Here is a 12,421-nt window from a genome sequence, read left to right on the forward strand (position 1 = left end):
TTGCACAGGAATAAAAGAACAAAACAGCCCATGAAGTAAATGAAAATAAAAACGGTTTCAATAAAAATAAAGTTGGAAAAGAACTGAGCAGTAATGATACCCGAAAATATACGGAAAAATCGCAATTTCTTTGTTACATCTTTGTTTTCAGCTCTGATACAAGTTTGAAGATTAGCCAGAGCACTATATATCCTTTAATTAACTTTGTATGTTTTTTTCTGTTTTACCTATATGTCTTCTATATGTGTCTATTTACAAACTAATAGAATAAACAGTACCGTATCCCTGATTTTTTTTTTCTGGGGGGGGGTACAACAAAGAAATAAAAAAAAAACACTACAAAAATTTGTTTATACATGATTTTGTAACTTTTGCAGGGACGAAATTTCGGGGGGAGGGATGTTCAAGCCAAATACCCCACCCCTCCTTCCCTGGATAAAGCCCTGAGTATAAACCTACTTACTCCTTTAAGCCAGGCTACGGTTGGTTCAGGAATACCAATATATTCAATATTTAGAGAGAATTCTTCTCCCCGAAGAACTGTCACGTTTTCTGGATCAATGAGGATTTCAGCCGGAACTCCTACTAGCTCCGTCGCCCCTTCAAATTCGGGGAAAACGAAGGAATCACTATCAAAAGATTTGTAAGCAGAATCAACATGATCTGGACTTGTCTCTCTTTTCTCGTTCAAATCACTAAGAGGCATTATGGTACAGTCATTAGATACACGACCATGTAAATTTGATGCAATGCACTGTACTGAAGGTTTTTCACCTAGTAGCAGGGATTCAGCTGTCAGCGTATACCATTTCCCTTCCTTTGAAACCTAGAAAAATACGGGTTGTTTTACTAAAAGCCGAAAGAGAAAGCAAGATTTTAGAATAAAAACAAAAGATACAATTAGTTTTTTTTATCCACTTTTACCTTTTCATCTGTTTAATTTCTTTGCACACGCTCAATTCACTGCAGCTGCACACGATCAACTCACTGCAGTACCAAGCAACTTGAGGCCAAAGCAACTGCACACGCTCAAATCCCTTTACATACTTTATTATGACCTCTCCCAGCCCATTTAGGGACGATCGGTTTTTCTTTAGCCCCCGATTGATGGGCAAAAATCACAGTCTTTGGTAATTAATCATTCAGTCTTTGGTAATTAATCATTCTTCACCGTTAAACGCGGCCTAAGCATTTTAGTTTTTCTTCCATTATAGCCATAAATTGGAGGAACGAATAATATTTTTCATACAGCTTTATGTTTAATATAAGGTCAGGGAAAAGGGTCCCGAAACTACCATTTGACATTCCTCTGAAAAACCTTTTTAAATTGGTTGAAAGTTCGAATTTTGTTCCAATTCTTTAAGAATGACCCTGAATCACAAAGGACATTTAATTAGAATAAATACCTTTTTTAATAAGTACTAAAAAAAACTTTAGCGTGAAGAAAGGGGTATTGACGAGGGGACGAACCCCCTCACATACGTAATAATTTCTGTTCGTTTCAAGTTTTAATGTCGCTCCTTACTTTCAATTGAAAAAAACTTGTTTTTTTTATTTAATTTCTGATCGTTTTTAAATAATGCTGGGTAATCCGGTGCCCCTTCACGGAAAATTCCCTTCCCCCTGAAAAATTCCTCGACAGAAAGATCCTCCGAAGTAGCCCCCTCTCCCTGACCCCCCCCCCCCCATGAAAAATCCCCCCTGAAAACGTCTGTATACTTCGCAATAACCTAAACTATACACAAACAATGGACAAAGTTCACAACTTACATCCCTTTCCCAAGGGACTGTGGGGGATTAAGCCATCCTCAAAGACATAGTTATTAAATTTTTCGACTATGGTGAACAACATGACAGTCTCAAAAATTTGATTGGGTGACTTCGGGAACAAAACGAGCGTGGGAGGGGGCCTAGTTGCCCCCAAGTGTTTTGGTCACTTAAAAAGAGCACTAGAACTTTTAATTTACATTCAAATGAGCCTTTTCGCAATATTCTAGGACCAGTGGGTCCATACGATCACCCCAGGAAAAAAAAACAAATAAACACGCATCCTTGATCTTTCTTCTGGCAAAAAGTACAGAGTTTCACATTTGTGCAGATAGCAGCTTGAAGCTTCTACAGTAGGGTTCTCTTGATACACTGAATCTGATGGTGTGATTTTTATGACTTTTAGGGGGAGTTTCCCCCCTTTTTCGAAAATAAGGCAAATTTTCTCAGGCTCGTGACTTTTGATGGGTAAGACTAAACTTGATTACACTTATGTGTTTGAAATCAAAATAAAAATTTGATTCTTTTTATATATCTACTGGTATCAAAACTCCGTTTTAAGAGTTTCGGTTACTATTGAACAGGGTCGCTCCTTTCAACCTTTCGAAGTGCTCCTGTTTCTGAGCCTTAGTCAACCCGTGATCAAAATAAAAAAAAATATTTTAATAAAGTTAAATTAGAAAATTTCACAAGAACCAGCGGGGATCTCGGGTTCCTTGATTTCGATTTTCTACCCAAGTTTGTTGGCGGGCTTACCAAAATTACAACTTAAAGAAGGGGTGACAAATGATCACTTTTGAATCAAGCTAAACACCTGAAAGAAATACCGATCAATGATGATAAATAGGCTGTTTTAAAAATTGTGTATATGAAATGCAGACTTTTTAGGTACTAATTTGTCGAGCTAGTAAAACTGAGAAAAAAAGATAAAAAAGAGTTAAAAAAGAGAAAGAAATTAAGTCAATTTTCCCTTGGGAGCAAACTACTTTTTTCGATCGAATACTACGGTTTTCAAGAATGCTTACATGTTTCTGGTCCACTGCACGTTCATTCAACCTAAATTCCACATCAGGAGCGGGGCATCCTTGAATGCAAACTTCCAGCTGAATTCTGCCATTTTGTTCCAAAATAGTTTCTTTTAGAGGATGAAGAATAGACGGTGGATATCCGGTGCACGTTTTACTTTCAGATTTTGAATCTAAAATAAAAATAAAAATCGTAAGTGGTTACAGGAAACATTTTTAAATAGTATAATTTGTTGTACTAACAACGTCTAAAATGTCTGATATATTACCCATTCCTGCTCAGTTTCATCACAAGGGTCTTATATACCAAAGGAAATTAGAGCAGCATGTATGCCTATATGAAATTTTGCAACAGAATAATTTCTTGCACTAAAGACGTCCAAAACACAACTAGTGGATATGCAACCAGTTCTTGCTCATTTTCATCACTAGGGTCCTTTGCACCTGGTGAATCTTTATTTAAAGGAATTAGTCGATGGCTTTGATGGAATGGCTACAACAGAACTATACTTCTGAAAATGTGTAGTATCAAGTAAATCTCTTGTTCAGGCAACTTTTCCTAGATTTCGTCCAGAAGATAATTAGAGCGACCTGTGTACCTTCATGAATTTTTCAACATAGAGTAAATTGTTGTACTAAACACGCTTAAATCTCTGGATATGCAACCAGTTCTTTCTCATTTGCATCACTAGGGTAATTTCGGAGACCACACTGCCTTTCCATGACGATAAAATAAAATTTCAAAATAGGGATACAATCCTTTTTAATAGACAGTGTATAATAAATTTCACAAAAAATACCAGATACTTCGGTCACATATACAGTGACCGTCATCAGTAGTAAAACTTTTTTTTTTATTATTTTTTTAAAAATAATGGTAATTGAACCATCCTTTTTCAAGTTTTTAAGAATTCTAATGTCTTTGATGGTCGTACTAGGAAATTCCGGTTTCAATACAAAATTAGACAGGGTTTTAACGGGAGAAGCTCTTACTAAGCTAACATCTTTTATTAGATTTGCGTTTTCATGCAAAGATGTTTCTATTGAAGAGATAATGTCTTCTACGGGGACTTTATCCGGTTTAAAACAAAATTTCGGACCTAGGGTCTTATGCACATGGTGAATTTTCGCTCGATGTCTTTAATTGAATATCCACGACATGACTATACTTACAAGTAGATGTGTAGTATTTCATGCAGCATAAACAACATCTCAATAGGGACAAATTCTTTTATTTGACAGTGAAACAACAACAAAACACCTCTGGATATTTCGGTCACATATACAGTGGCCGTCTTCAGGCCGTCTTCAGCGGCCACTGTATATGTGACCGAAATATCCAGAGATTTTGCTGTCGTTTCACTTTCAAATAAAAGAATAAAAAAACCGAGCACATATTTTAGTTGCTCTTTGGCATTGCTAAACCCTTCCCTACTATTCTGGAGCGTCTCGAGTGGCACTAAAAGGTTTTGAGATCTTCAACATAAAGTGGCGAGCCATATTCGAGAACTTTGTATTGCGCAGGATCATAAGAGATTACAGAGCTGCCTTAAAGAGGGAGCAAAAATCTTCTAGCCTTCTAGTGTAGAAAAATTGGGTCCAATAAATAGGTAGTTCATAAAACTTCAGCTGACAATTAAATTTCTCGGCAAACCTGTCAAAATTAAGGTTAATATATTGAAGTTCGTGTAAAATACTTTAAGCCAGCCCAGTAGAGGTGACCCTATTGACACGGGATGACACCCCTGCTGCCACCTATAACTTTTTTGCACCCCATATATGGGCATAGCCTCCCTAGGGAGAACACGTGGTTAATGGGGTCAATGACCTCTTTTTCCAAGGTCGATTTATTTGATGTTTCTATGTGTAATAACTACGGGGCGAAGGTTGCACATGCGCATTGAATTCTAACGGGAACAATGTTATTGATCTAGGACACGAGGGGGAAGTGAATTTCCGAGAAATTGATTGCGTAATCGAAGGGGAAGTGGATTTCCGAGAACTTGATTGCGTAATCGATTGGGAATTTTATTGATCCGATAACGGGAAACAGGATCACGTGTATCCTAACGAATCAGGGTCAGTCTAGAGTCAGCAGTCGGAGTGAAAGGATTGAAAAATGAATAAATTTGAGAAAGAGAGAATTAGATCAAATCTAGTGTTTATGGAAAAACATTTGATTTTGGATGATGATTTTCTCGAGTTATCTCTTAAACGCAGGATATTCTCTTGTCGGGGAACACTTGACAATATAATGAGGAGTGATTCTCCCCCATTGGACTATTGTATGAAACTTTTAAAATGTGATTCAAATGCTTATAGTCAATTTATTGATATATTAATTGAAACAAAGCAGAATCATATTGTGGATATACTTTTGAAAATATTGCCATTGGATTCAATGTAGATGGCTCCCCCCCATCATTCGAAAGAGGTAACGTCACAGAGCTACTCCTCTCCCCTTTCCTACACTTTGAATTTATCGAACGAAGAGGATCAGTTTCGTTTTAGCTGTGAGTGAGTTTACATCGGAAACCGAAAAATGTTCTATATATTTCCATTGTGCATGTACACTCTTGGCAGTTGGAATCAATGTGAGAATTGTACAATTATTGATGACTATAGTGAAAAGTGTAGACTATGTAATCCATGTAAATTACATAGAGGCTATGCAGTACAAATTAAAGGATGTAATTCATGTCTTGAGGAGGTGTGTGACTCACATCCTAGAGGACACCTGTGCTCCAATTGTCACTATGATAAATGTGATCAGTGGGAGAATACTTACCCCGCTATGATTGGAAAGAATCCCAAACGTGATTTCAGTTTATTTCTACGAGATTGGTATCGTCGTGGCTTTAAATTATTCTGGGAAGAGGAATCTGGTCTACGATTCAACTGTTGGGGTAACAAGCCAATTGGGTTTCCACGTCATCGTTGTGATGGCACCACCTACTATGACTATAAACCAAGTGATTTTTATTTGGCAGTTACTGAATGTAATTCAACATTTGAAAACACTGTATGTGATATTGCTTCAAATAGACAGATTGAAACTCTTGAATTTCATAATATGAATGCAAATAGTATCATTGACTATACAAAGAGATATGAAAAGAGTGAAGTTACATTGTACTGTAGAAAATGTGACCCTGACTTTACAGTCAATCAAGATCAATATACAGTGAATCCAAATGATTTACCAGCATTAGTGGTTCGCGACAGTTGCCTATACATCGAAGATTAAGAAATCTAAAGTGAAGATTTAAAGACATTGTTGTATATATATATATTTTATTAGTAAACAAATTCACAAACATTTTTTAAGCACTTTACTCTTAGGGCACTGAAATCAATACTATATAGGTCTGAGAGGATATTTTCCACTAGAAAGTCATTCAGACGTGGATTGTCAATATAAATGTGGAGAAACTGCTTGTAAGTATAGCCACGACATCGGAACACAAAATATAGTAGTGCATGGAAGCCGCAGCTCTTAGTCGTTAGATCCTGCACCCTCTTCCGATTTTGAATAATAGTTTTCCCACTGCTCTCAATATAGTTGCTGATGTGAGGTGTGTAGAATGTATAGGGTAGACCAAGAGGATCAAAAAATTCAATCGTCTTCATTGTTTGAAAGATGCACAGCCAATGACCCGTCAGCACAGTCGATGGACTGCTATTAACAATAATCAAGGTATTGTTGACATGTTGAATTTTTCCAAGATAGTCCGAGGGCAGACAATAGGATTTGTACTGGGACATGTAGGGGTCCATATTAAATACATTTATTATTTGACTGGTGTTCACGGCGCCAAGTCTAGTAGAACACTGCCTTCGGGAGTGATTTCTCAATAGGTTTAATATTGGTTTAGTGAGATTAGTGCAATACTCTCAGCCAATGAGTCGGCAAATGTACACTCTAAATGCACACTCCCTGTACGTACTATACTCATATCCTGTGTACCTGACAAATCCAGTACAATGATGCCATGTGTTTTAGCAAACATATCTTCGGTTATACCATTTTCAAATAGTTGCGAATCATGATCTAGGGTTTGCATGGTCAACTCATACAATGTTCTATAGGATTTATCAAAAGATAGATTGTAGAGTGGGATGCCGTTTACTTTGCACACAAGAGATGAAAGTTCAAACATCTCGAATTTATGTGGACATTCAGTCCATGATCCTATTGCACGGGCGCTTTTTACAAATGCCGAAGCCAATTTCGAGGGGATTTCACCATTGATAAAGGATGAATCGGTGAAGGTGCGTGAGCCCATTGCAATATGACGCTGATTGGTGATTGTATGAGGAACAAGTAGTTTAATATTGTTGCCAATGGCTCTCAGTTTTTCCACGACCAAAGCAACAGAACTCATAACCTGTTGTTTGCGTACATGAAGTATTGCCGAGGTGAGGGAGAGACGTACCTCAGGATGGGCAGCAAGTTCTTTTCTCAATATGAAATTGGAGGGTGCAAGCGTTAGTTTTATATCCAATTTAACATTGGGCGGCAGCCATTGGGGTATATTAAATATTTCATGATATATTTTTCCAACTAGATGTAATTCACTAGTTGTAGCATTTTTAAGTGCCTCTGTACTATCGGTATTAGTAATATATTCATACCCATTGGAGGCACCTCTCAATTCCTTGTATGACTTAGGTGTCATCAGCATGAATTGCATATAGCTTGCATAGTTTGAGAGATTGTTGCTTGTGCTCACCAGCGTGCCATTGATGTAGACACTAATTTGACGAAATAAATTATGTAGTATAAAATTTTCATAGGATATTCCATCGCCCCGAATCGGCATTGTATTATCAGATTTCAGAACTTTCATTTGTAAATCTATAAATTCTGAAGACATGTCCATAAAGTAGTCTTCATTGGAATAAATTAGAAAGTGGATATTGTCGGAGAGGGGTTGTTGTGGATAAAATTGTTCATAGTATCCATGCTAGACACTCACATCGACATTTTCGACATTGAATAGATTCAATGAGGTGGTGATTGAAGTTTGGGAATCCTTATGCGGCAGGTAGGACATTTTAGGAGAAGAAATCTAGTTTCGATCTAACAATTTTCTTTCTGGGGTTTTTGGTTACACTACATGTCGACTTTTCCCTTCCTTTCTTTGACAAAAGGAATGTCTTTTGTTTCCGACCTGGGCAGAGACTGATGTGGGATGCATTGTTTCTTGGCCTTTTTAAACCTTTACCAATCTGTTTTAATCTCTCGCCAAGGGTTTGCGCACTAGACCTAAGATTTTCCGTAGTACTTTTTTTTAAATCCTTGCCAGAGCCCCAATCGTATAGTGTAGAGGATGCAAAATCTGTCACAGCCGGTACAAGATATTTTCTAACCCGTGGTAACGAAGAGAGAAACAGCTTAGCAAACCAGCTCCCAAGACCGTAACCAGACATTGACGAGTGACTATTATAATAGTCCATTCCATTGCCCTGTTGTCTCGGGTCAAGAGTATTAAAATAGCAGTCAATATCGGGACAAGTGAATATCACTTTTTTATGAGGCATCTTTTTATTGAATCACGTGTTAAACATGGTATGTAATCACAGCCAAACACTTTTTACGTGCTATGGGATTAACCACTTCAGTTCTTAGCGTTAACTGACAGAGTTATAAATATCAATTGTTTATTAGGATATATTGAATATGCCTTATATTGTAATGATAAATATGCTCCTGAGGGGTTTTTTGTTCAAGAACTCGTAGGAGGGGAACATTTGAGTTACCAACCCGAGATGTTTCCACAAATGAAGCGTAGAGAAATATACAAGTGTCTGTGGAGAAGGCAGGCGGGTAGTCAGCGAAAATGAAATTAGTGTTTCCGGCACTTTTACCATTGATTATATTGAGCTTAAAGCCAAGAAAGTCCCTTAGGCTATCATTTAGAATAGTCGTTTCATTGGAAAGCGGTAAAATAACACAAATCTAGGCCTCCTCCATTGAATATTTGAAACGAAATGCTCCCTTTTTATAAACGGATACTATTTTGTTAATGGTACGGCATAAATCGTTAATATAGGTGAGTTTCTCATATGGTCATTCAATATATGGATAATTCATCCATTTGATTTTTTGTATTTGTTCTTGTTCACCTGAGGTTGGTGGTGGCGGCCAATCATAGGGTCTAATTTTTATTTCATATTTACGATCCTTTCTCAGGATGTCATATGTATTTTTGAGAATACAATCGACAAGAGCCACTTCATACTTTCCATCGAATTTGATGGTGGGGGAGAGTTTCGTCCAAAAATCACTTGTTCTATTCAGATCATTGTAGAGAGGATCAGAAGCATTGGACATGAAAGTCACATAGAAATCATTGGGCATTGTTAATATCTTCAGCACTGACCCAAGAATCAAAATCTGAGTTGTATCCTAGCCACCGAACAAGCAACTGTTTCTTACCATGGCGTGTACGACTCTTTAATATCTTTTCAATTTCACAAATTTCACTAGTGTTTCTAACTTTGTGTAGTTCATATTCATAAAAACCACCGAGAATCTCATCATCTTTGGTGTCTCACAGTCGATAAGTTCTGGGTTTAGTGTGCAGAATTTTGGACACTTTAAAAATTTCAGTGCTCCATAAATAATTACCTTTTTAAAAAACAATTGTGGTTATATTAAATATAACAGTATAAACAACAATGAATTTATTCTTCTTTTTCTCTTTTTCACCTCTTGGAGTATTGCTTTAGAAAAGTATCAAATGTATTTTCATTGTAGTGAACATCCGATGGTGTAGAGTTGGACAGAGATCGATGGGGTCGATGGTTGTATATCTGCATGATTTTATCTAAATCATGAATAAAAGCAGATGTATTTTGCAAAGTGCAATATCTTGAAATTAATATACGAATCGTGCTTATTAATAGTTCAGCCAATGCAGCCTTTATCGGGCAGTGACTATGATAGAGTGATGTATTATATTTCAAAAGAAACTTTTGCAAATGTGGATTAACAAATTCACTAACACGATCCTATTGAATTTTTATATATGAATCCTGTTCTAGAATACTTTCAATGGCCCGAGCAACTTCAACACCTCTCTTTGATCGTAGTGGAATGGCATAGGCATAGCGACTAAAGATACTGATTGCCACTAGAATATATTTGTAGGGCGCATTGTGACGATGTTGAAGTGCGTCTAGAGTCAAAAGATCCGTTTGCATTATATGCAGAGGGAAAAAGGCTTTAGTTTGTCAATATTGTTTCCTGCGAAGCCTGTGATTCAGATGTAGTGTGTAACTCGGCTTCTTCTCTTGAGACACATGTGCGCTTTTTAATGTGGTGGTGGTGCCAAGAACAGCTTTAGACAGAGTTTTGGGGGAATTCACACTTCCCACCTCACCAATATTTTCATAAACACATATCAGTACATCATCCATTTTGAACGTAGAAATGTAGTGTAATGTCCACTCTCCCTTTGGACACTAGTGGGCGAATCAATTCGTCTTCGCTTTCGAGTAGCAACCACAGATGTTGTAAAATCAGTGGAGCTGCTTGTGTCTTCAAATATTGAATCTTCTTCTTTTTTAAATGGTGTTGTTGGTGGTGGAGTATATTCACTTAGTTTCTTTAGAATTTGCTTATTACCAATAAGACTTGTGTGGAAGTTTGATACACACAAAAAGGTGTGAATACTATCGTCATAGGATAAAAGTCTTTTACGATTGGTCACCATATCACAAATTAAATAGGCTAGATTATAAATTTTCCCTTGACTAATAACTAGTTTCAACGTGCTCTCAACTTGAACTTGATCATCAGTTTCCAACATGAGATAAGTTAATACTCTTTTACTCTGTTCTCGATAGGTCAATGGTAATAGGTTTCCAATTTTTAATACAATCGAATTCAATTCCTTCTCCTTTGATTGTACTGCAGAATCTCGAGGAGATGTTTCCTGTTGAGGGGGATCTGTAGCGGGTCTCTCATGATAAGGTTTTTGCTTGTCCCCACATCGCAATGCATCTTGAAGTAAAATTAGTTTTTTGTCATTGGCAATATTCTCGTCGTTAATAAATTTTATTTGATTGTCCTCAAAATGTTCGATGGGCGAGAGGACAAGTTCAAATGGTGTCAATTTATAGGGTTTTGCCATTCTCACTAGAGAAAACTGTTTACAATTCCTGCAGATATCGGCAGTAAAGGTGTGAAGAGGCTACCGCCTGCTTGAAGGAGCTACGGTGTTTTAAATTTTTTTACCTTTTTTTCAAAATCCAAGACGCGTACAGTGGAAAAATGTTGGTTTTTCTGTTGTCTAAAACCGTATGGCAGTTGAACATTGCCCTCAGTTAAATTTAAACAAAGTTCAGATATTAGATTAATGAAATCATTGTCAACCCCATGTTTGAGCATAGCCTTCCTAAGCAACGGTTTTGAAGTGCTTAAAACGGAAAACAGATGCCGTTGTTCATGTAGTTTCTTCAGTGTCATAATGGCGACTAATAGCCTTTTCTCCTGTTCACCGGTAGATATACTGTAATTTCATTGTTGAAAATGTCGGTGACTACACGTAGATCCTCGGGCGTGCTCTGATTAAGATCCAGCAAAATTTACCCGTAGGGCTTGCTAGTCGCCTGAGTGTAGGCTGACAACAGAAATTTCGGGGCGCGGGGTTATATCTTATTTTTGAGAGTTATGAGCGAGATATAAACACCCACGACTCGATAGATAATATAGACGGTGCAACTCAAAGCAAGGGTTCGCATACATTTGCTCTGATGAAACAGATTGTGTAGAACCAGAGTAACGGAAATGTTTTCTTGGTAGGAGCGAACAGAGAACATTTGTAGCATTTCCTGTGAGAAATATTCAATGAATTCAGTCAAATCGTCAATAATAAGCCAAGATTTCGGTTCAATATTATTCAAAATAACAAGTCTCCGTATGAATTGTAATGGTATGGTTGTGGCAATATCTTTTATTTGATCATAGGACTCCTGCCAAATACTATAGCAATAGTAGATTTTTTTCGGCTTTTCCAAAAACATTTTATCGCAATTTTGAATTATTCTAGTTAAAAGTGTTGTTTTCCCCGACATTGAGGGACCACACAGAAACAATCTGAAGGGTGTTTTAAATTGATACATGCTGCTGCTGTTGGGGACAACAGTCGGACTACAACTAACTGTAAATCATTTGTACTCAATGAATAAGTAGTAATAATTTCCCCATAGATCTATCTATTCAAGAACAACAAAAAACAATATTTCAAGGCAGCATTTATTTCGACACTGCATGAAAACAAATATTTGCAGTCAACATAAACAACGATAAAAATAACACTTGTTCAACAAGAACAAAATTTCATGGTCAACATGAAAACTCTATTTGTTCAACATGAACACAGGGCAATGATAACACTTTATAAATAAGCACTTATTGTCTTTAAAAACACTTTTCTGTACAACACTTTATGTACAATAAAAAACACTTTTTGTACAACACTTTTCTATACAACACTTTTTGCCAACTTAAACACATTTCTATACCTGACACTTTTTGTACAACAGAAAATACACACACTTGGAAATTGCTAGTAGCACAGTTGAACTTGATTACGGTGAATTTAAAGGTGTGGGATCCC

The 12,421-nt window shown here is 36.9% G+C and overlaps 1 protein-coding gene across 1 annotated transcript in view; it reads right to left on the reverse strand.

Annotated features, from left to right (window-relative positions):
- The window catches only part of LOC148947627 (myosin light chain kinase, smooth muscle-like), a 335,162-nt gene that overhangs the window by 36,743 nt on the left and 285,998 nt on the right, over positions 1-12,421 (reverse strand). Inside the window, exons 26-27 of the mRNA XM_089095960.1 lie at positions 2,793-2,965; positions 464-826 (exon numbers count right to left, since the gene is read on the reverse strand). Coding sequence (XP_088952086.1) covers positions 464-826; positions 2,793-2,965 — 536 coding nt within the window. The remainder of the gene's footprint in view (positions 1-463; positions 827-2,792; positions 2,966-12,421) is intronic.

Source organism: Artemia sp. Qi Xiang Cuo, chromosome 10 (assembly GCF_049724085.1).
Source record: "Artemia sp. Qi Xiang Cuo chromosome 10, ASM4972408v1, whole genome shotgun sequence".
NCBI lineage: Eukaryota > Metazoa > Arthropoda > Branchiopoda > Anostraca > Artemiidae > Artemia > Artemia sp. Qi Xiang Cuo.